This window comes from Elgaria multicarinata, chromosome 4 (genome assembly GCF_023053635.1).
Source record: "Elgaria multicarinata webbii isolate HBS135686 ecotype San Diego chromosome 4, rElgMul1.1.pri, whole genome shotgun sequence".
Taxonomy (NCBI): domain Eukaryota; kingdom Metazoa; phylum Chordata; class Lepidosauria; order Squamata; family Anguidae; genus Elgaria; species Elgaria multicarinata.
This window is the reverse complement of record NC_086174.1, coordinates 99,876,775-99,900,007: the sequence shown is the minus strand read 5'-3', so window position 1 is coordinate 99,900,007 and position 23,233 is coordinate 99,876,775. Positions and strand designations below refer to the sequence as shown.

Sequence of the window (23,233 nt, the reverse complement as noted above, 5' to 3'; positions counted from 1 at the left end):
AAAATTTATTTTATCTGATGATGCATCATTCTCATTTCATACAGCATTACACTGTATTGCTTCTATAACATATGCAGGTGGCTAAATCACATGAAGGGGACCCACAGTTGAAATGGACAGTGGGTCCGTGCTTCTGGGTTCACCCCAAGGTCATGCACCCAAATACCATCCACTTATATCCATACATTGAGCATAGACATTTGAGCTGAGAACCCATGTATGTAGACCTGTAAGCTCCTATGGAAGCCTACAGGCACAGAGGTCTAGATGCATCAGTTTTGCTAGATCAGATGTACATAGATAACTTGTGGATGTCATAGTAAGGAATTATGACTTTGGAAACAGGACCAGATATGTGGCCTCACTGTTCCTTTCAACATGTGAATTCCCTTCATGAAATTAATTAAGATAGAACAATGGTATTAATTACTAACAGCAATAGTAAGTTACTTTGTGAGAGTGATAACATTTTTAATAGACAGTTTAGCTAATCTTCAGGGAGAAAATGAATTCTCACTGCAATCAAATAAATAAAATAAGTGAGGGAAGAATTGACAGCTGTGAATCAGCAATTCCACTTCAGACTATGAAGTGTTCTACCATGACGCAACATTTATTTTTAAAAAATCATAAAACATTTTTGGAAGAACTGCATTGCTTCTTCCATATGAAGTGGTTCTTTTAGCTGTGCCATCTTCTGCCACCTCTTTCAAAATGAGTGATTTAAAAAGGAGAATGTCTTAAAAGCAGTGCTCTTAAAAGAACATACCTAGCCCTATTGTAAGCTAGAGTAGAATTGATGCTAGCTTTAATATATTTACATTGTTCAATTTTGTTTAACAGATTACAAATAAGTTTTCTAAGACAATTCCTGAGGGAAATATTTGCTCATTTTTCCATCTTTTCTCAAACGGGAACAGGTGAGTGATGCAACCCCACAAAATATCTTGATTTGAAGAAAGGATGGGGTGAATCAAGTCTGATTCACAATGCAAGTGAGATAGCATGTTAATTCCTGTGGGAGTATGAAAAATCCAATTTACTTTCATCATCTTATGCTTTTTAGTCCAGTCACCTCCTTCTAAAAAAACCCTACTGAAAAAATAGTATATTATTATTAGCTCCAATTTTTTATACATCATAAATTCGTATCTGTACCTTATAGGCGTCTCGCCATTTTGTAGTAATATTATTTCCTTTTTGTAAATGGACTTTAGCCTAGATCCAAGGAACTGCACAATCTCTAGCAAATTCCAGGTAAGAGTTGGACTTGCGTTTCTCAAACAACTGCACCAATATGCCATATGAAAAACCTCTCCTGAAATCTAAGGTCATTTCAAAAAGCAGTTTCTAGCATGGAATAGGGAGCTGGCATTTAAAAGGAAGAGCTAAAATTTCCACCTGCCATACCTAGGATAGTCCTAAAGTAGCTCTTTGGATGCCAGCATTTCTATACTTTTTTTAAGTATATGATTTGGAACAGGTACAATCCATTGAAATTTGAACTATGTTTACATACTGCTAATATTAAAAGGACTCCAAACCAAGTCTCATGTGCATAAGCAACTGAAATTCATGGGTTAAATTCTTTCCATTTTCAATAGGACGTAAGCACATTTAACTTTCTCTGGACTGCACTGAATGTTCTATTTAAATTTTCATTTAACTACCAGATTTTCACTTAATGCACTGCATACTTCTGAGATTCAAGCAAACTCAGTAAATTTGCAAATTTGTTATGAAAACAAAGGTTGTAATAATATTTTTAATGGAACACTGCAACAGTTGAAAACCAAATCCTTGCAGGAAGAAACAAAACAGAAACACCCCCCAACCCCAAACAGTTCTTTTTAAAGTGCACAAAGATAGTAAAATCTATTTTAATGTCACTGCAACTTTCAAAAATGTTAAGTTAAATAGAGACTTTTCGGCTCTACTATGTTGTTGTAAAGCAGCAGCATCATTTATTAAAAAAAAAGTCCAGCTAAATGTACCATAAAATAGCAGCATTAAAAACATCTACAATTAAATGGATCTGCAGTATTTAAGCATCAAACCTGACAAATATTCAAAATGGGTCTTCTTCTCCACCAAAGAACCCTGGAGGTAGTGGCCACAATCCACAGGCAGCTGCACACATGTGCAGGAGAGAACCGTACATGTAACAGGAGTTTCTTTGAAGATTTCACTGCTGTTTGTTGTCTGCAGAAGAGCAAGCCTAAATTGCAGCTTGCCTCTTCAGCAGTGGAAACTAATGTGACAAACAGAAAGCTTTGTCTGCATGCATCATTCTTTCCACACGCACACAGAGCCTCTTTGGCTTGTGGCCAATAACTGCAGTTTAGTCATACTGCAGTAGCAAAGCCTAACAATGATCTCTTCCTTGAAATTGCACGATACTGGAATACATACCAAAAGTTATATAAATATGGCAGCTAAAGAAGCCATTAAAAAAAATCTGCCAAAACAACCATACATCAAAAAAGATCAAGGACCTGTTTGTTGCAAGTTTTACACTACTGACCGGTGCTCCCCACACACATAAATGGCACTAGGCCGGATACGTCTTCTGGTGTGACCAGGTAGCTGTGGCAAAAACTTGAAGTACTTGGGCATCAAGTCTAAGCATGCATCATGAAATTTTTTGATCCTCCAGTAGTAAATCAAGGGGTTCAGAGCAGACTTGAGGTAGCAGAGCCAAAGGAGCCAAGTGCTTATCTCAAAAAAGTTGTGCTTCTGATAAAAGTGGCTGTTAAATGTGGCAATAAGGCTGTAGGTGGTGAAGGGGGCCCAGCAGATTATGAAGACAACGAACAGAATCAATATGGTTGTGAAGGCACGAGTTTTAAAGCTCATATCAATGTTCATTTGAAATGGTCTCTGGAGGCTCATGAGACCAAGTTTGCTGGCTTGACTCAGGCATATGCTATCTGGGTGGCTATGGATACGAACTGCATTGTGCCGTACAGTGTTGAGGATGCCCATAAAAGAATACAACATCACCAAGAATGGAATGAAAAAGGAAATCAGTACCACCAATATCACATAGGCACGGTAGCCAGGGCTCGTTGTGTAGCCAAACACACACTGAGGGGCTTTAGAAGGTGTCTGCAGGCTGGGGTTCCCGACGGAGAGTGGGAAAGCCACTACAAAAGCTGTAGCCCATGAGACAGCGATGAGGACCTTTGCACGGTAAGGATTCAGCTTATCTTGCCTCTGAACTATTATAAGGAACCTGTCAATGCTAATAATAAGTAGAATGGCAACTCCTTCAATGACAAACAGCCAGAAAAACATGGCAGACACTCTACAGAAGGTATCTCCAAAAACCCACCGAGTAGTGATGATAGTTATCAAAGCAAAAGGCATGTTCAGCACAGCAAGCAGCATGTCTGCAAAAGCCAAGCTAGCTAGGAGAATGTTAATAGCAGATCGCATTGCAGTCTTCTGATAGACCATGAGGCAGACAACAAGGTTACCAAGGAAAGAAACCAGGAGTATAAATATCATGGCAGCAGAAAGAATGATCTGGAGTGGCACGCTCAAGCTTCTGAAGTCTTGTAATGGAAGGGCAGATGTAGTGTTGACTGTCAGAGCAGTTATCTCAGTAGTAACCATGGCACCCAAATGGTATTTCAGTGGCTGTGTTGTGCCACTACGAACCAAGAAGTAGGGAGTGGTGATATTTCCATAGGCATTTTCATAGACAACAAACGTTGCATTTAACATTCCAGAATGACCCGGTGTCAGCATTGCAGAAACAACCATCACTTCAGCAGAGCAGAATGAAGCAAGATCAAAGAGGCTTCAAGGCATTTTAGTATATAAGGGTGGTGTCATGACCCATGGCCGTGGGCCAAGTTGTAGTTACATATCCAGCAGGGGGAAAGTAGAACTTCACCCTTCATGGCAGTGCTTTGGTCTGAAAAATCAAACAGAAATTAAATAGTTAAACATGAGTATAGGTTTTACCGACATTGCTATGGACAAAGGCATATTGAGACCCAGTAAGTTTGCGGGGGAGGGGGGGAGAGGGGCAAGAGGTAGGGAGAATCTATTAATGCCACACAGGCCCCATTCAGAAGACACCTTAAACCATGGCTTTAATCATGGTGGTTAAGCCAGAAAGCCGGGCTGTATTCAGAAGACACTTTAAACTATGGCTTTAACCAAGGCAAAAAAGCTTATTCACCGTGGTTAAAGCCATGGTTTAAGGTGTCTTCTGAACAAGGCCACAGAGTAACATTAGGGACAGGCAAACTGGCGGCCCAAATGAGTATGTGAACTGTTAACCCTTACCAGAATAAGGCATTTTCTGACATCCTTCAAGTAGCTAGGATTATACACATGCTGGCACTCCAACTTTCTCCGGACAGTTGCTGCTATAAACATTGGACAGCGCAGCTTAATTGGAGGAGTGCATCTACACTGTCTCCCTACCACCTACCCTGTTTGGTTACCAAATTACACAAGGCCATTTATCAGTCACTGTAGCTGCTGATGGGCAGGCTGAAAGCAAAACAAAGGGTACCAGATTCCACAGTTTCCAGAAAAGGACAGAAGTATTTCTTTCACAAATAAAAACCAATATGCACATTTCAGAGGCATTCAGTCCTACATAAAAGATGTCACAGGTCACAAGAGTCAAGAGAATTGTTGAATCAGTAACATCTACTGTGGGTAGATAGGTCTCCATCTGATTTAGCATGGCATTCTGTAAAGCTCCCAAGAAAGACTAGGCTTTGGGTATTTTATGCATTTGACCATAGTTTGCTCTATTATTTGTTATTGTTCTAAAAATCTGAACGTTTTTTTAAAAAAGTCTTAAATATTTAATATTTTGACCAGACAAATGTAACTTCAAAGTTCAGCTCACTCTAGTAACAGATTGAGCTTTCTGAGGATGTTCATTGTGATACTACAATAAACGTGTTTATACTTTCATTATAAAAGCACTGTATTGTTCCAGAATGATCTGGTGTCAGCATTGCATGACAGGGAATCCACACAATTGTCACCTTCCAAAGAATAATGTTGCATGTATTTTCCTACTATCAAACATGTGTTTAAGTGAAATGTTAACATCAGTAGTAGTCCATAGGAACATACAATTCAGTAAACATTAGTAGTTAATAACCTACCAATAGCTATCTTGTCTCATTCATCATTTGCCATCTTTCCAATGCATGCTTAGAAGGTAATGTGTGTGTTTTTTTAAAAAAATTCATGTCCGGGGTTATGACTATGGAACCAATGTTGCTGCTAGTGCAGAGCACAATGGTGAGATCTTGTTTACATGCATTAGAACATATAATCACTGATCACTGAGATCAGAACTATCAATTTGACTATATAATTAGTACTTAATTTAGGGACATGCTCTCTTACACTTGAGAAAAGACAAGAATTAAACTACTTTTAATAAAAGTCATTTCCAAAGAAGCAATTAAAATGATTGTCAGCTGTGTTTTACATCCCTCCCTCCCTCTCTCTCTCTCTCTCTCTCACCCCCCCCACCTTTCCATTTCACTTTACTTTGATATTAATGCTAATGCAGTATGCACTAGTGTTAATAATTAACTTGGATATGAACACTAGGACAACAGCAAGGAAACATTTCAAAACGTCAGTGATATAAAGCAAACCATTTTAGGTATATTTCAACTAAGATTGTTCTTTACCCTGAAATGTTAATGTGCAATCTGTAACCAGCAAGGGAAATGAATTTGTACCACTCTTTTCAGTTGTAATGAAGAATAATTTACCATCAAAATCTCTGACAAGGAGGCCCACAAAGGCCTATGACTCAAATAATGCAGCAAGCAGAGATGCTAACAGCAGTAGCCCACAGGGGAGTGATATGAAAGGAAGCATGACAGGAACAAATAATTCAGGGTAAAGAATGGCAGGTAACAGAAAACAAGTCAAGCCGTTATGTTCAGGTGCTTCAGTTCCTTGCAACATATATAGGGTAAGTCAGTCAATCAGTAAAAATAACCAGACAGGTAATGGAGAAACTGGAGACCTAGCATATATTGCTGAGATTATTCTTAAGGATGTTTCAGTTCAAGATAAAGCTTAATTTTGAAGAATTAGTCTCCTCTCTCACAGTAAAGTGCTAATTGGTAGGGTAAGACCAAGACAACTGGCCCACCTACACGGTTGCTTTACTCACAGAGACACACATTGCAGCTCCTGCAAGGCTCAGTGTGGGAAGTGTCAGGAGATATTAGACATCACAGAATCTGAGATTTTGAGAGTCTCTACATTGGTACAAAACATTGTAACTTTGAATAATTTTTGCCAAAACCTAGAACCTTGATATTCCAAGTACTGCTTCCAGAAGTCAGTGCTTTATTTATTCACTCAGCAAAATACTTGCTGTTAAAGGTCAATTAGGGTGGGTCATCACGTTAATATTTCCTTGGATAGGGGACACAGCATATGCCTGGGGTCTCCAATGTGGTGCCCATGAGAGACACCCCTCTTGGCAACTGCCAGGCTCCCTTGCCCATCCTGATTTTTATTTTGTTCCTTAATATTTGTAATTACTTTTCTTTTTAACTGGGAAGCTGGAATGTTGCAAAGTGAAGGGCTGCTGTCAAGGGCCATCTTTCTTTGGGTTGAAAACAGTGGTTTTGTGTTTTAGAGCTTAGATCCCTTCTCTGTCTTGCAGTTAAGTTCTTGGGCAAGTTACTTTTCTTTTAGTCTCACCAATTTTCCTTCTGACAAATGAGTGTTTTGTCACTGGCCATGCCTCTATGGCAGCCATTTTGTGAGAGTATTCACAATACCTTCTTAAAATTCCAAATGTGTCCAGCAGTTCCAAAAGGCCGGGGACCCCTAGCATATGCTCATTCCAACAGAGCATTCCACATTGCATCCATCTGCCTTTAACATGTGGGGGAAAGACCAATTATATGTCAGCTTGCAAGAGCTGCCAATATGCAGGGCTAGAGGCTGGGAGAAAAGGTTCAGCATAGAATTTCTGCTTTCAGAGGGGCTGTTTGTTGTGCACATGCTTTTGAACTAAAAGGCACCTTGTGCAGATATAGCTTTAAAAATACAATACGTTTTAGCAAAAGCAAAATGTCCTGCTGTAACACATGGTTCTGCAGTAAAAAAATAAGCCCTTGTTAAAATGAAATACAGCAAGTGGCCCAGTGGGGCAAATTTCTTCTCCGGGCCTACATGAGACAACTAGCGCAAAGTCTGCTGTATTATAAATACCTGATGCTTTTAATATTTAATGGCGGAAAGCAGAATGACATGAGGGCTTTCTCTGTTGTGGCACCCGGGCTGCGGAATGCCCTCCCCTTGGAGGCCCAACTGCCGCTGGCACTGCCTTCATTTTGGTGCCAAATTAAAACATGGCATTTTAACAAAGCCTTTGATGGCTAAATTCACCAAGCCTGCACATAGTTTTAATTGGTTTTTATTGTTTTAAAATTTTTATACTGGATTTAGCTTATTAATGGTTTAATTTGTTTTTTTAGCTGTGTATACTTACTGTTTTACATTGTTTGTATGATTTTATCTGTACACTGCCCTGAGATCCTTGTGATATAGGGCAGGATGCAAATGTTGTTGTAGTAGTAGTAGTAGTAGTAATCAGGTTTGGATAAAATGAAGAAAACAAAATCTAGAAACTTGTTTCAACTTACCACCTTAATTTTTTATATGTTCCATTAGATCTCATCAGATCTAATGGATCTGTTTATCCAGGGCAAAATGATAAATTTGCTGCTCTTCAACTATTTTGTAAAAATAGGACTGATGCATTGTAATAGCTGTCTGATGCATTGTACTACAGGCCTTTCACTGCTATTATTTTTGTAACCATAAAAACAAAATATAATTGGGTACTTAGGAAAGCTCTTATTTCTCCTCAAAGGGAAATAATAGTGCTACAGGGTCATGAAACTATCTCAGTGTTCCCTTCCAGTTCTGTGATCTTAGTAAATTACATTACTCACACAATTTATGAAGGGGAGAAATATATATAAAAGAATAAGAAATAAATTAATGGAGGGAAACTGCATTTTCAAAGAAAGATAATCACCACTTGACTCTCTACTTCTTCAATAACTTATCATCCTAAGCAGTTCTTTCATTTGTTTCAGCATTAATGGAATAAAGCACGAAAACACAATGACTTCAGATTTCCACTAAGAGACCATTACGTATGCCTCAAATGAACGTATTAAAGAATGTTGGATTGCTAACAGGTTGCGATTATCTATATCATCAATAGAATAAATTTGTCGTTCTGTTAAACCAAGGCAGCTATCAATTACAAATGGGAACTTTCCTCAGACTACTTAAAGTGCCAATTAATTATTTATATTAAATAAATCAAATAACAAACAGTCACAAACAGGCTTGCTAGCTTGTATTCAGCACTGACAGGAACTTGGAAGAATTAGGTCCATATACAACCTTTCTGAGCTTCCCCACAGCTAATTTATCCTTAGTAATTCTTAAATAAACCGCCCAGAGAGCCCTGGCTATAGGAGTGGTATATAAGTGTAATAAATAAATAAATAAATAAATAAATAATTTATCTGATCCTGTTATAAAAGGAGTGGTTACCAACTCACTGGTTATTCTGCCAATCCAGATTCTTAAAAACAGAGGGCAATGTTCACCATGTGGGTGAAAACACACTGGCATATGACATAGAAAGATTTCCCTATGCAATATTCTAAAGGATTGTCAACTACCATAGAGCTTAGCATGACTGGATGCAAAGAAGGAAAGGGTCCCCTACATTTAATAGTTTGGGTTTTTTTTCAAAATCGTGATATGAAATGAATACACATATTCATCAATAATATTTCAAGCATGTGTATATGACATAAGTATAATAACACATTTATATCTTACAGTTTGCATTTACTAGCTTCCATAAATTTCATAATTTAACCATCTTAATTAACTCCCAAATTTTATTTGCCAGTTATAATTTTGGAATGTTCTTTTGTTGATATCAGTTTCCTGCACTGATTCTTGCTGCAGTAAATACAAAATAAGTACAAAAGTGGATTATTAATATGGATTATTAATATACACATTTCACAACATTCAGGGTTGTATCCAATTGCGTCTCTCTGCTGAGGAAGGCTCTTTGCTCCAGCAGAGGCTTTCATGAATGAAGTGATGGAAAATGACTTTCGCCCATTTCCACTTTCCTTTGCAGCCCTTTGCACATCCCTCAATTTGCTCCAGAGGTTTGGGTGACCCTTTGGGACAGCAAGAAAGGTGGTGCCTCCTACCCCCTTCCATTCACAGGAGCCTCCACTAGAGCAGAGAGCCTTCTGTGAACAGAGAAACACAGATGCATTGAAACCTAAACCAACTATTTTTTGATCAATAGGAATTTGTATCTGAGAAGTGTCATTAATAGTATTTATCATTATCCTAAATTTTACTGCCTCTATTCTACATTCACCATGCACAAAAGTTGTCTTTCTAATGTTTGAGACATTCCCAGCGTTCCCTCTTCCTAGAGCTTTTTTTTTTAATCTTCCAAGGTTTTAAACATCATTGAGGCACTGTCTTATAACAGTCTTTTTGTAAATTTAACAATAATTAAAAATATGAACATTTTGAGACTTAAAAAATCCTCCAGGAATGTCTCTATTCCATTTTAACACATATGGCTTTTGTGGGTTTATCTTAAAATCTTTAAGACTACAAATACATTTTTGAAAATAATTCATTCTGAAGGGACTGATTTTTCAAATTTGATTTTTTAGTACTTTCTCCATTCTCATAAAGTGCCTCATTTGTAAGTACCAATAGTAAGGTAGTCTTCCATTCATTACACAAATTACTTGTTCATATCACAGAAATTCATCATTAAGTTTAAATACTTCTTTGCTGATGATTGATACTATTGGTGCTAAAGCTCTAGATTTAAAGGGTTGGTATTAACCTTTGAAGCCCTAAATGGCTTGGAGCAAAGTTATCTCCTCCCAAGATCACCTTCTTCCATATAGAACAGCCTGGACCTTAAGATCATCTTCAGAGGTTCTCATCTGGGTGCCTCCACCAAATGAGCTGAACTGGGTGATTAATAAGGAGACAGCCTTTTCAGTGGTGGCACCCTGGTTGTGGAAAACCTTCCCCCAGAGAGGCTTACCCAATGCCTATGTTGTGGTCTTTTCAGTGCCAGATGAAGATCTTTTTATTTTTCCAGGCTTTTTAATCTTTCTTTCTTTTTAAACAGACCTTGCTGCTGTTGATGATTTTACTTTGGGATTATTTTGTAACTTTTTTCATTATTTTATCTTCCTCCTCTATCTGTTTTTGTGCAGTGTTTTAATACTTCATAGCTTTATCTCTATATTGTAGACTGCCCAGAGTGAAAATGTGATTGATTGATTGATTGATAGATAGATAGATAGATAGATACTTTTCCTTTATACTTACCACATATCTCTAAGGCCATAGCTAGACCTAAGGTTTATCCCTGGATCATCCAGGGGTCAAACCTGTTCATCTAGGTGACACACAGGGGATCATCCAGGCGAACCCTGGATGATCCCAGGATAAACCTTAGGTCTAGCTGTGGCCTAAGAGTTTTTTAGAATAAAGTTATAATTTACATAGGATTTTCATTTTTCTTTCCTTAAGCAAAGTCTCTTAGTAATTCCTTACTATTCTCTTGCTCTGCCACACATAAAGGACTATTCTCTGAGTCATTTCACTACTGTAATAACCAGTCTATTAGGACAGAAGCAGGGTTTAATGTTCACAAACCACCTCTTTCTGTAGATTCAAAGACAATTGTTTGATTAACTCTCTAAGGTGGAACCTACTCAAATTGCTTACTTCATGCAACAAAAAAACATTACATTTCATCAGGTGCAGACTTCCGGACCCCTGAACAAGGTTTCAAGTTCTACCGTGAAGCACAAACATGATATGGCATTTTAGCCCAAAACATAGAGAAGGTACCAACGGCTGGGTTTAGAGGCTTTCATTCGTTAGGAATGCTTTTTCCTTGCCCTGTTGGGCACTATGATGAACATCACATTTATAGGAGCCCAGGCATCTGTGAAGGACTGGGAAAATTATAAAATGTATTAGGTCCTAGAATACAGTTGTTCCCGAAGTAATTTGTGTTTTCTTGCAGGTAATAAACCTTGTCTTCCTGTTAGGCAGTAAACCATAGTGGTGATAGATAGAGGAAAGGTTAACTTGATATGTTTATGGGAGGGATCTGGCCAGCTTGTTTATAGTGCAAACCGGCGCCAGGACCCAGCTTTTGGTATGCGGGAAAGTGGGAGTTAAACTTACCAAGGTCAGGCTGAGGCTTTACACCTGGAGGTTATCTCCTGCCTCGGCTAATTGGGCTTTGTGTGAGAAGAAAGGACCGACTCCCTCATTAGGAGACAAACAGATAAAAGCTGATGGGATTAAGCTGGGGGTTCGTCTTTAGCCCCGAGGCTATGGATGTCTACGGTTGCCCGGTTAGGGAACTGGGAGAGCGCTAGGAAGCCGCACTTTGGCTGTGAGCTGGTTTCTCTAAAGGCAAGTTGGTCGGTTTGACCAGGGAAGGGAAATTTAGTAGACTGACTGTCGGTTCTTGTATGAATGGATTTATGGGTGGTTCTGCCTGACTTGTATCTGTTTTTATCCATTCCCTAACCCCATTCCCTCTTATGTTCTGTTTTATGTATCTGTCTATAGCTGCTACCGACCAAGTGCCTATTTAGTAGCTGTCTTCTTACAATAAACTTTTTATCTTGGTTACTTCGGGTGTTGGTGTGTTTTTATTCCAAGGAAGTACTGGTTCTTTGGGCGCAAGCAAGTGGGGAAAATACCCTGGGGAAGGACTGATTAACTCAGACTTCCATTACATGGTGGCAAGCTGTGGGATAAAGGGCCAGTATTTTTTGGAATAAAAAGTGGTGTGTGTGTGGGGGAATAGGAAACTTTGGAAAACCAGACGCAGTTAAAGTTGGCTAAAAGGCAGGCTGCCATGAGTGAGCCTGGGAATACAGGGAGGCTTGTTCCGGCTGCAAGTTTAAGCGCACCAGAAGGTTTGCTGGTGACGCTGGTGGACACGGCAGGGAGCCCGCCGTCGTCGGTGCCGCCGTCCGAGGCCGGAGAAGAGGCTGGTGCGGCGGGGCAAGGGTTGAGGCGAGCGGAGGCTGCCGACCCGAATATGGAGCAGAGCCTCTTGGACACGGATAGCGGAAGCGACTTGGAGGAGTCGCGGAGGGCCGCGGAATATCGCCGCCGGGAACGGAGGAGACAACGACGGCAGGAGGAGTTCCAGCACCAACAAATGGTGGCTATGCAGTTGCAAATGAGGGCATTGCAGCTCCAGTTGGAGGAAAGTGAGAGGAGCCGGGGGGCCGTGGCGGTTAATCGAAAGTTGTTCCCCACTTTTCGATCTGGGCAAGATATGTTTTCTTTCTTCTCCCTGTTCGAGACGGCGTGTGATGATCAGAGGGTGCCGCTGACGCAGCGGATGGCGGTGCTGCGGGCCCAAGTGAGTGGGGAACTGGCGGACGTGTTGGGTACCATCCCGAAGCAGGATGCTCAGGACTATGAGAAGTTTAAGGAAACTGTCCGCCAACGTTTTGCCCTCTCGGCGGAGAGCTGCCGCCAGAAATATCGAGCTATTAGACTGGAGTCGAAAGAGACTTGTGTTTCGCTGGCGGATCGGATTACAAGAGCGATGGAACAATGGGCGGCGGCTGCGAAGTTTGTTCCTCTCGCTCCTATGGCGGAGGTACTGAACATGGAACAATTTTATGCCGCCCTCCCAGAGGATCTGGCTGCGCGGGTGAGTGACCATCGTCCCACTACTTTACGGGATGCTGCCCTGCTAGCGGATCAGATGGGGGTGTACCGGCGAAAGGAGGCGGGTCGAGCCAGTTTGCCCAAGCGAGGGGGAAGCGGAGCCGCGCCACCGGCGAGTGGAGGGAAGAGTGGAGCTGCTAATCCAGGTTGGCCGCCCCGGGGCGAGCGGCGAGAAAGGGTGGATCCCTCACGAGCGACATCTACTCCTATCACGTCGGGGTGCTTCTACTGTAAAGAAGAAGGTCACCTGAAGAAGGACTGCCCCAAGCTAGCAGCCAGGAAGCTTAGAGAAAACCTGGCTGCGTCTAAAGTAGGCAGAGTTTATGCTTCCCCGGACGAGGGAGGAAACGACGGATCCGATTGGGAAGCTGAGCAAGGGAGGGAGGCGGCTGGACCTCCCCACCCGAGGATGGGGCGACCCGGTTCAGATGCGGCGACGATGGCCTTGATCCAGTCCGGGCAAGGGAATGAAGCAGCGAGGGCTCTGGTCCAGCCCGGACAAATAGAGTGGAGTCAGTTACACTTCTGTAGGTCCATTAAAATTAATGGGACTACGCGGAGGGGTTGGCGTGATACTGGCGCATCCCTGTCTGCTATTGACCAAAAATATGTTCGACCGGATCAGATGCTCTCGGGGCAGAAGTACACCGTCATTCCCTATAGTTCCCCCCCAGTTGCTCTACCTCTAGCTAAAATTCCCGTGGAGTACGAAGGGTGGAAAGGGGAGATGACTTTTTTAGTGCACAGGAACTCCCCGTGGCCTGTTCTATTAGGGAACGATTTGGCTTATTTGGCGGCTGAGGTGGGGGTAGCAACCTGGAGCCAGATGCGACCCCAGCCTTTGGAGCAGAAAGGACAGGAAACCCCTGAGAGCCCAGAGATCCAGCAGGTGCAGGAGGAGGAAGGGGCAGGATTGCTTAGTGGGGCAGATATGGATATAGCTGCCTCTTTTTCCAACAAATCCGAGTCCCTCCGACAGCCCACGACAGACACGAAGGGTCAAGAGAAGGCTGGACAGAGAATGTGCCCGGCTCTTTTGTCGGAAAGAGAGCCTGGATTTGTTTTTCAGCTGTTGCAAGAGATGGGGGACTTGGGCGGTGTGGAGCATGGTTTTTCTGTCCCTTACCATCACCAAACTAATGGGTTGGTGGAGAGGTTCAATCAGACTTTGGGAAAGATGGTGAGGGCGTCTGCTGTAGAACATCTTACGGATTGGGACCAAGGACTCCCGATGCTAATTTTTGCATACAACAATGTGATCCCGGAGAGTGTTGGGTTTGTCCCGAATGAGTTAATGATCGGGAGGCGGGTACGGAGCCCTCTTACCCTCCTACGGGAGGAATGGGAGGGGAAGGTGGAAGGCAGCCCTTGGCCGATGGCGGGGTTTACGCAACAGCTTCAGAGCCTACTACAAACTATTCGGGAGGTGGCACAGAAGAACTTGGAGGGTGCCCAACCGAACCAGAAAGTGTGGTGTGATCGGGCTGCCCGAACCCGTACCTCCCAGCCCGGTGACCAGGTGTTAGTTCTCAAGCCCGTGAAACCGGACCAACTGTCGGTGAAGTGGGAAGGCCCTCTAGTGGTCAAACCGTGGTTGGGAGATGTGAATTATTTGTTGACTTGCCCGAGAACAACTCGACAGTTTAAGGTGTTTCATGTAAATATGTTAAAGTTGTATGTTGATCGACAAGATTTTGTATTTGGCTTAAAGGGGGAGGTGGAGAGACCTGGGGATTTGCTGTAAGAATATCCGAGGCCTGAAGAAGGGGAATGTGTGGTCTTATCCCCCTCTCTTTCAGCTGTACAGCAAACGGGGCTGAGGCAGGTGTTGGGGGAATTTCAGGTTTTGTTTTCAAACCGCCCAGGGTGGACTTCTTTGGCCAAGTATTTGACTTATACGGGGGACCATCCCCCCATCCGGTCCCTGCCCTATCGGGCGGTAGGACAGCATGCTCTCGACCTTGAGAAGGAGCTGCAGGAGATAGATTACAGAAAGATCAATCAGCTAACACAATTGGATCCCTATCCCATGCCCCGAACGGACGAAGGGGCGGGAGAAAAATCGGTCGCTGTGACTCATAAGAGGTTGTTTGAATTTACAGTCTTGCCTTTTAAGGTAAAGAATGGATCGGCCCCGTTCATGAAGTTAATGGATGGACTGGGGAATTTCGCCTGTGCCTATTTGGATGATTTGGCTATCTATTCCCAGACGTGGGAGGACCATCTGTCCCATGTCTGGCAGGTATTACAGGGGATTCAGCAAGTTACTTTGACCATAAAAGCGTCAAAGTGCCAGTTTGGTTTAAGAAAAGTAATGTACTTGAGGCACCAAGTGAGGAGAAGGAACATCAAACCCTTAGAGGCTAAGATTCAACCGATTCGGGATTGGCCCATTCCCCGGACTAAAAAACAAGTTCAGTCCCTTTTGAGGCTTGCGGGGTATTACCGTAAGTTTGTGCCCCATTTTAGTGCTGTAGCTACCCCTCTTACTGATTTGTGTCAGAAACGAAGACCAGTACAGGTACAGTGGACTCCTGCTTGGCAGCAGGCTTTTGATCTGTTAAAAAAGAAGTTGATGTCTGCGCCTATTTTGCTGGCCCCTGATTTCCATAAGGTGTTTGTGTTGCAGACTGATGCATCAGACACCGGGATTGGGGCTGTGCTGCTGCAGGAGGGGTTAGATCAGCAGCTGTACCTTGTGGTGTATTTGAGAAAAAAGCTGTTACCTAAGGAAAGGGGATTGTCTACGATTGGGAAAGAGGTTTGGTTATTGTCTGGTTAAGTGAATTTTCCTTTTTTTTTTTTTTTGAGATAGAGATCTTGAGGGATTAACCCTCAAGTCTCATCTTTCAAAGGAGGGCGTGTGAAGGACTGGGAAAATTATAAAATGTATTAGGTCCTAGAATACAGTTGTTCCCGAAGTAATTTGTGTTTTCTTGCAGGTAATAAACCTTGTCTTCCTGTTAGGCAGTAAACCATAGTGGTGATAGATAGAGGAAAGGTTAACTTGATATGTTTATGGGAGGGATCTGGCCAGCTTGTTTATAGTGCAAACCGGCGCCAGGACCCAGCTTTTGGTATGCGGGAAAGTGGGAGTTAAACTTACCAAGGTCAGGCTGAGGCTTTACACCTGGAGGTTATCTCCTGCCTCGGCTAATTGGGCTTTGTGTGAGAAGAAAGGACCGACTCCCTCATTAGGAGACAAACAGATAAAAGCTGATGGGATTAAGCTGGGGGTTCGTCTTTAGCCCCGAGGCTATGGATGTCTACGGTTGCCCGGTTAGGGAACTGGGAGAGCGCTAGGAAGCCGCACTTTGGCTGTGAGCTGGTTTCTCTAAAGGCAAGTTGGTCGGTTTGACCAGGGAAGGGAAATTTAGTAGACTGACTGTCGGTTCTTGTATGAATGGATTTATGGGTGGTTCTGCCTGACTTGTATCTGTTTTTATCCATTCCCTAACCCCATTCCCTCTTATGTTCTGTTTTATGTATCTGTCTATAGCTGCTACCGACCAAGTGCCTATTTAGTAGCTGTCTTCTTACAATAAACTTTTTATCTTGGTTACTTCGGGTGTTGGTGTGTTTTTATTCCAAGGAAGTACTGGTTCTTTGGGCGCAAGCAAGTGGGGAAAATACCCTGGGGAAGGACTGATTAACTCAGACTTCCATTACAGCATCAAGCACCCAATATATTTACCATATTACTTCGATTCTAAAACGCACTTTTTCCCCTAAATTAACAGCTCTAAAAATGGACTGCGTCTTAGAATCGATGGCATCTTAGAATCGAAGCAATACGGTAAGAGGAAAAGAGGAAGCTCCTGCAGCAGCCTCGAGCCATGCGAACGAGGAGCTGGTTGAGTAAGCGCCTGTTTTTTTGTTAGGCAAATTTATTCGTAAGTCCCATCGATTTCCATGGGACTTACTCGCGTGTTGTCGTCCCCTGGTGCAGAGACAAGTAAAGAGCGGGACTGGAGAGTTAAGTTTACTCTTTGTTTCAACGCCCCCCCTTCTTCCCGCGCAAACGGCAGTTTCTTCTCTCACAGAGGGAAAAAAGAAAAGGACACAACCATTAGAAGAAAGCGCGGAGGGGGGGGGAGGAGGTTGGCTGGGCGGTGAGGGAAGTATTTCTTTGATTCTAAGATGCCCTTTTTTCCCCAAATTAACATCTCTAAAAATGGGGTGCACCTTAGAATCGATGGCGTCTTAGAATCGAAGAAATACGGTAGCATGAGTTTCTCTTTGGCTTTGCTCAGAGTCCCAATACACAAGTGTGACAGAGTTTGTGTTTTCTGACATTCTCTGTTTAACTGAGTAACATACATACAAACAGAAACAGTAGAACTCAGGGACTGGTTAAATAAAAAGGAGCCCTATCTTAATCCACTTGTTTATCAAGTTCCTTGGATATTGTGACTAATGTCTTACCACTAGATTAGCCTGAAGCAAGCATGAAATTGGAGAGGTGAGTTCAAATAGATCCAAACATTTCAAGATTATGCCTAATGTCCATGGGTAGGAAAAAGCCAATAAATTGGATAATTTACTTGAGAAGGAAGGAAAAGTAATACACAGGCAACAAAATGTCAAATATCTGCATAAATAGAATTTTGCAATTATATTGCCTAATCCATTGCACATAAGGGTCTTAATTCTGATCCATGAGAGTCATGTTTGGAGGAACAGCATGATCTTTAAATTAGGTCTGAAACAAACCTTAAATATAGAGATAGAAGACACATTCCACAAACTAGGATTTCTGTATAAACTTGATTTTCTAACCAGAGATGCAGTCCTATGTATGCTTTTCCGGAAGTAAACTTGTGGAAGTTATTTCTGAGTAAACCTGCCAGCAAATAACATTGTCATATTGCAATTCAGCATGTATATAACCTGGCAGTGGTCCATAGCCCATTTACTCCAGCGCAACTCTACTAAATTCAACAGGGCTTTAGTTTCAGGCCTTAAGCCTTTGAGCCTCCCCTCTGACAACAATTCTCTGTGTGATCGAAGGAGTTCCACCCACTTGCTGCAGCTTGCAGTAGAGTAGGCGAAGTACATAACCATTTATTATTGAGGATGCAAACAGAAAAGGCATATTAAGGACAACCAAAATTGTTTTTGCTTCAAATTAAGATGAAGATATCTTATAACTTTCATATTTATAATATGCCTGGGTCCAGCTCCAGCTGAGAGCCCCCTCCCTCCTGCTACCAACTGTCTCTGCAGAGGCCACCAGTGAGGGAGGAAGCAGCAGCCAGGCACCTCTCCACCGTGCCTGGGTCCAGCTCCAGCTGAGAGCCCCCTCCCTCCTGCTGTCAACTGTAACTGCTGAAATTTACAACTAAGATTGTAGTGCCTGAATTTGCTTTCCTTTCCCCCCTCCTCCTCCTCCCTCCCAATCCCCTTTCCTTTTGTGTCATGTCTTTTAGATTGTAAGCCTGTGGGCAGGGACTGTCAAGAAATACTTTTGTAAGCTGTCGTGAGAGCCTTTTTTGGCTGAATGGAAGCATAAAAATCCTTAAATAAATAAATAAATAAATATTTGCTTATATTACATAAACTAATCTCTTTTTGTCAATATTCTTCCAAGCAGAAAAACGCAACCCATGGCTGTAATACAAAAAGAGCTGAATCCTACAATGGACAAATCACCTACGCTCTACAGAAATACATGCCATCTAGCTCCTGTTTTACATGAATAAAAATGCAATTCACAGAACACATGCTTGGAAGTCAATTCCACAGAAAAATGGGACTTGCCTCCAGTAAGCATTTTCACTCTATAAAACTTCCAAGTAACTGAAACGGAATCAAGTTAAATAAAACTTGGTAGCAGTGTCCATGATAAGCAATGCAACAACAACAAAAGGTGCCATTCAAAATATAGGTATAATATCAAACTTTTTCACAAAGGGATTTTAAAAATCAAGTTAACTCCCAAACATAATAAAAGTTAACACGAAGAACAACAAATCAAGCTATCACTTTTTCCCATGCATTGACAGCCTCCTAAATGTTGGGAAGTGTGCCTGTTTCTTAGATGTGCACTACAATACAGAAGACCAAGGCTTGTTTTCAACTATTCTGTTGTTGCTCCACCCCTACTTTCTCAGGCTGTGCACAGTCCCCCAATTCACCTCAGAGGCCATTTTGGAGCTCCTGAAACGGCCCTGATTCAACTCAGGGTGCTTCAGGGTTTTCCTGCCTCGGCAGTGAAGCCGAGGTAAGATTCGGGGGCCCCAAGGTGACTCAGCCTTGCAAGTTCCTGGGTGCCGGCCATGCAACCAGCACCCAGGAAAGCTGGGAGCAAGGCTGGGCAGGATTCCATTGGACCCCCGACTCCCTGCTCCCTCCCTCGCCACCCCAACCCAGAGCCGCTGAGACTTACCCGCTCACCTCCTGCCACATCACCGCCACCATTGCCCCATTACTGCATCGCCGCCACAACCAGGAAACGTGGCATCCTCCTGAGAGCCAGGTCGCAATTTAAAGATATCGCAGGGGCTCTGTTTTAATACATCTATGGCTGTAAATTCCAGCAGCCACAAAGGGCCATTTTCATACAATATTTGGAAATATGCTGCATTTGTGGCACCTTCTTAGTGCACACACATGCACTATCCCTGCCCTCTCTAAAAGGTTGTAAGACACATACACCACACAAAATCCTTCTCATTTACACATTACAATGAAGATAAATAACAGCTATCCCAACACAGGGCTCTCATCACACAGCACACAAACTAACAAGAGGGATATTGCAGTACAGTTTCTCAATATTTTTTTAAATCAACAAACAAACAAATTTTTAAAAACCCAAATGCATCCCCCAAACTGCAGATATGTACATCTTTCAAAGGTAAAGAGCATGGTGTTCCAAAATATGTAAATCAGGGACCATAAATGCAAGGACAACAAGCACAAAAAAGCAAGAACAACCATTTTCTAAGATTATTCTTACCATGAAACTCTGCTCAGGGAAATACTTTCTTGTTTAACATCAGCAGCCATGGATCACTAATACAGATGTCCTCCCAATGACATCTGTATGAGGAAGCCTTACTATTTGGTAAAGCACTTGACTCTTACATTAGAATGCATAGTAGAGAAAGATAGACCACATTTGTATCGAGAACATAAGTAGGATCAGACCAAGGGTCCATCTAGGCTAGCCAACCAACTGCCCACGGGACAGCCACATGCAAGACATGAGTGAAATACCATAGCTATCTGGACTAGTAGCCATTGATAGCCTTCATCAGCAAACTTGGATCACTTCACTGCTTGCTCCTAATTCCAGATCATTTATGAACAATTTGAAAACAATTGATCCCAATACAGATCCCTGTGGGACCCCAGTATTAACTTCCCTCTATTGGGAGAATTTACCATTTACTTCTACTCTCTGCTTTCTGTTCTTTAGACAGCTACTAATCCAGAAGAAGACCTCTCCTCTTGTTCCATGACTGCTGGGTTTGCCCAAAATGAGGGACTGTGTCAAAAGCCTTTTCGAAATCCAACTAAAAATGTCTGCCAAATCACCCCTGTCCATATGTTTATCAACAGTCTCAAAGAACTCCAATAGGTTATTATTGTTTATTATTTATTTCATTTCTATATTGCCCAATAGCCAAAGCTCTCTGGGCGATTTTCAACAATTTATAAAAAATACAATACAATATAAAATACAGAATAAAAATTACATATACAAAACTTAAAACAATTTAGACAGCTAAAAACAGTTTCAATAAAATACAAGAGCTATTTAGATGATTGGCATAAATGCCCCATCACACTAAATGCCATTAAATGCCTGGAAGTAGAGGACACTCTTAACCCGACGACAAAAAGATGACAGTGTTAGCACCAGGCAAGCCTGAGTGGGGAACTCATTCCATTGTTGGGGGACTACTACTGTGAAGTCGCTATCTCTCTTTGGAGGAGGCACACGGGGGTGTACCCAGATGTTGATCGTCATGTCCAGGTATGTTCAGGTCATGAGAGGCATTCTGTCAGGTATTGCTGTCCCAAGCCATGTAAGGTTAGTGAGACAGGACCTACTTTTGTGGAAGCCATGCTGATTCTTTTTCAGCAGAGTTTGTCCTTCTGATTGTAAGACAGTTATAAAGACTAATCTCTTCCTGCAGGCCTACCCTGATGAATTTTAAACCTAAGAATTTTAAGATGTCCTGAGTGCTTTTAAAATATTGTATTGGTTTTATATGCTCTTTTAATCAATTTTATGTATTTCATTTATATTGTATTATTGTACTAATGTTGTTCCCCGCCTCGATCCAAAGGGAGAGGCGGATAATAATAATAATAATAATAATAATAATAATGGTGATGCTTACTAATTTTGTCTTCAATAATCATAGAATCATAGAATAGTAGAGTTGGAAGGGGCCTACAAGGTAATCAAGTCCAACCCCCTGCTCATTTGCAGGAATCTACCTTAAAGCATACCTGACAGATGGCTGTCCAGCTGCCTCTTGAAGGCCTCTAGTGTTCTTGAAGAGTGCTATCATGTCTCCCCCTCAATCTTCTCTTCTCCAGACTAAACGTGCCTAGTTCTTTCAGTCTCTGGTTAAATTGGTTTCAACCAATTTAACCAGAACAGAAGTTAAGCTAACCAGCCTATAATTTCCTGGATATCCCCCCTCCCGCGGATTCCTTTTTAAAAATTGGTGTTACATTGGCCATTCTCTAGTCCTCTGGTATACAAGCTGATCTTAGGGACATGTTACATATTTTTGTTCAAAGATTAGCAATTTCATATTTCAGTTCTCCAAGAACTCTGGGATGGACACTATCAAGAAATATAACCTCTTTGTTGTGACTGGAACAGCATTTATCCAGTCAATGTGGAGGTAATTAAGTCACCCATTATTACAACACTTCCTCATTTGGAGGCCTCGCTGATTTCATTTTCCATCTCAGACAGATCAACCAACCAACTATATCATAGAAAATGTTTGTCTGTATTTATACTGTATTGTTTTCTCCAGTGGCAGGGAGAATTTTACCACACATCAGGTGTAGATGTGTAGTAAAATGGTCATCCTCACCCACTCTGGCAGCTGACACACCCAGAGAGTACATTCACAGTGTGAAGTTACCATATAGTAAATGGTTGTTTGTATCCAACCATGCTGTGCAAAGGAAATGGAACTACCTGCTCCAAGCAAGGCTGAACAGTATACACTATATGTTGGCATGTGAGGTATATATTGATGTATTCCACTGTATAGCTACACACTATCATAATACTCTAACACCATATTATGACTTAGCTGATCAACACTGCATTTCTATAGTATAAAAATAATCATACAGTAAGAGAACACTGTATTATTTCCTATAATCAAGAAAATGTTGAACAGCATACAAGTTAATGCTGGTAGTTACAGTGCAATGGGATTTTGCTTTGCTTTCCTGCTCCTGCACCCGCTGTGTTCCCTGAAATCTACTCCAGGGGTTCCCCCAATTCTCTGGAGCAAGTTTGAGAAGTGCGGGGAGGCTGCAAGGGGACTATGTTCCATCAGCAGTGTCTGTTCTACTAGCAGAGGTGTACCACTGGATGCAACCCGTAGTGCCAGCTTATTTTTTTTACTCTGTGATCTAGTTAATAATACACAAAAAGAAATTCACTGATACACATGCTGCTCTTTTAATACTGTATCTGTGTCTGAGCAAGGATTGCACTACATAAGATTCACTGAGATGCAGCTAAAGTGTTAGATTTGGATACAAGAAAGTTTGACCCTACAGTAATGAAGATTCTTGGAAAGCCATGGGGTAGTCTACATCTCTCAGCCGTGGAACTCCCTGGAGGAAGAAGCATAAAGTAACAGACAATCCCCCCCCCCAAAAAAAACCCTGTTGTATTCACCTTTTAAAGGAGCTACTCTATCTTCTATTGACATTCTAGTTATCATTACTCTTCAATTCACCACTGAGGTCTTGAGAGAAATGTAACTGGGGCAGGTTTACACCTGATTAGTGGTTAGATGGGAAACCACTGGAATCTGCATAAAGCTGCATTGGACTTTCTAAAAGGAAGAGTGGGATATAGTATAATAAACTTAACAGAGAGCACTCACCTTTCCTAAACATCAAATCCCCAGTTTAATGTTTCTCTTCAGTTTCTAATGCCATTTCCAATATGGCTATGAATTTGGTTATGGAGGAGTGGAATGTAAAGTTCTTTTGTATATATTAGTGAACAAAAAAAATAAACCAGTTATTTCCAAAAAGTTAGGAAATCAATATTTAATACTTCTGTTTAATCTGTCTACATGAGCTTAAAACACCAGTTCTAAACAGCATGATGTTCTGTGGACACTCTGCTGCCACTTCATTTCCAAGTCTGTTTCCTTAGCAACACTTTAATCCATCTGGCTGCAGGCTTCTA

General features: G+C 41.8%; 1 protein-coding gene across 2 annotated transcripts; it reads right to left on the bottom strand.

The window, feature by feature from the left end:
- Positions 1-2,511: 2,511 nt before the first annotated feature.
- On the bottom strand, positions 2,512-6,871 carry GPR63 (G protein-coupled receptor 63). 2 transcript variants are annotated; one of them, XM_063125765.1, is made up of 2 exons: positions 6,835-6,871; positions 2,512-3,587 (listed from the first exon to the last, which is right to left on the bottom strand). In XM_063125765.1, exons 1-2 carry the CDS (start codon positions 6,869-6,871, stop codon positions 2,512-2,514), a joined length of 1,113 nt encoding a protein of 370 aa, XP_062981835.1. The 2 variants fall into 2 exon arrangements, with proteins under 2 accessions (XP_062981835.1, XP_062981834.1); XM_063125764.1 differs by lacking the exon at positions 6,835-6,871 and having other exon boundaries at positions 2,512-3,768.
- Between the last annotated feature and the right edge of the window lie 16,362 nt (positions 6,872-23,233).

Excerpts from the sequence above, each read along its gene's own strand:
- GPR63 (XM_063125764.1), bottom strand. The coding sequence starts at position 3,768 with ATGGTTGTTTCTGCAATGCTGACACCGGGTCATTCTGGAATGTTAAAT.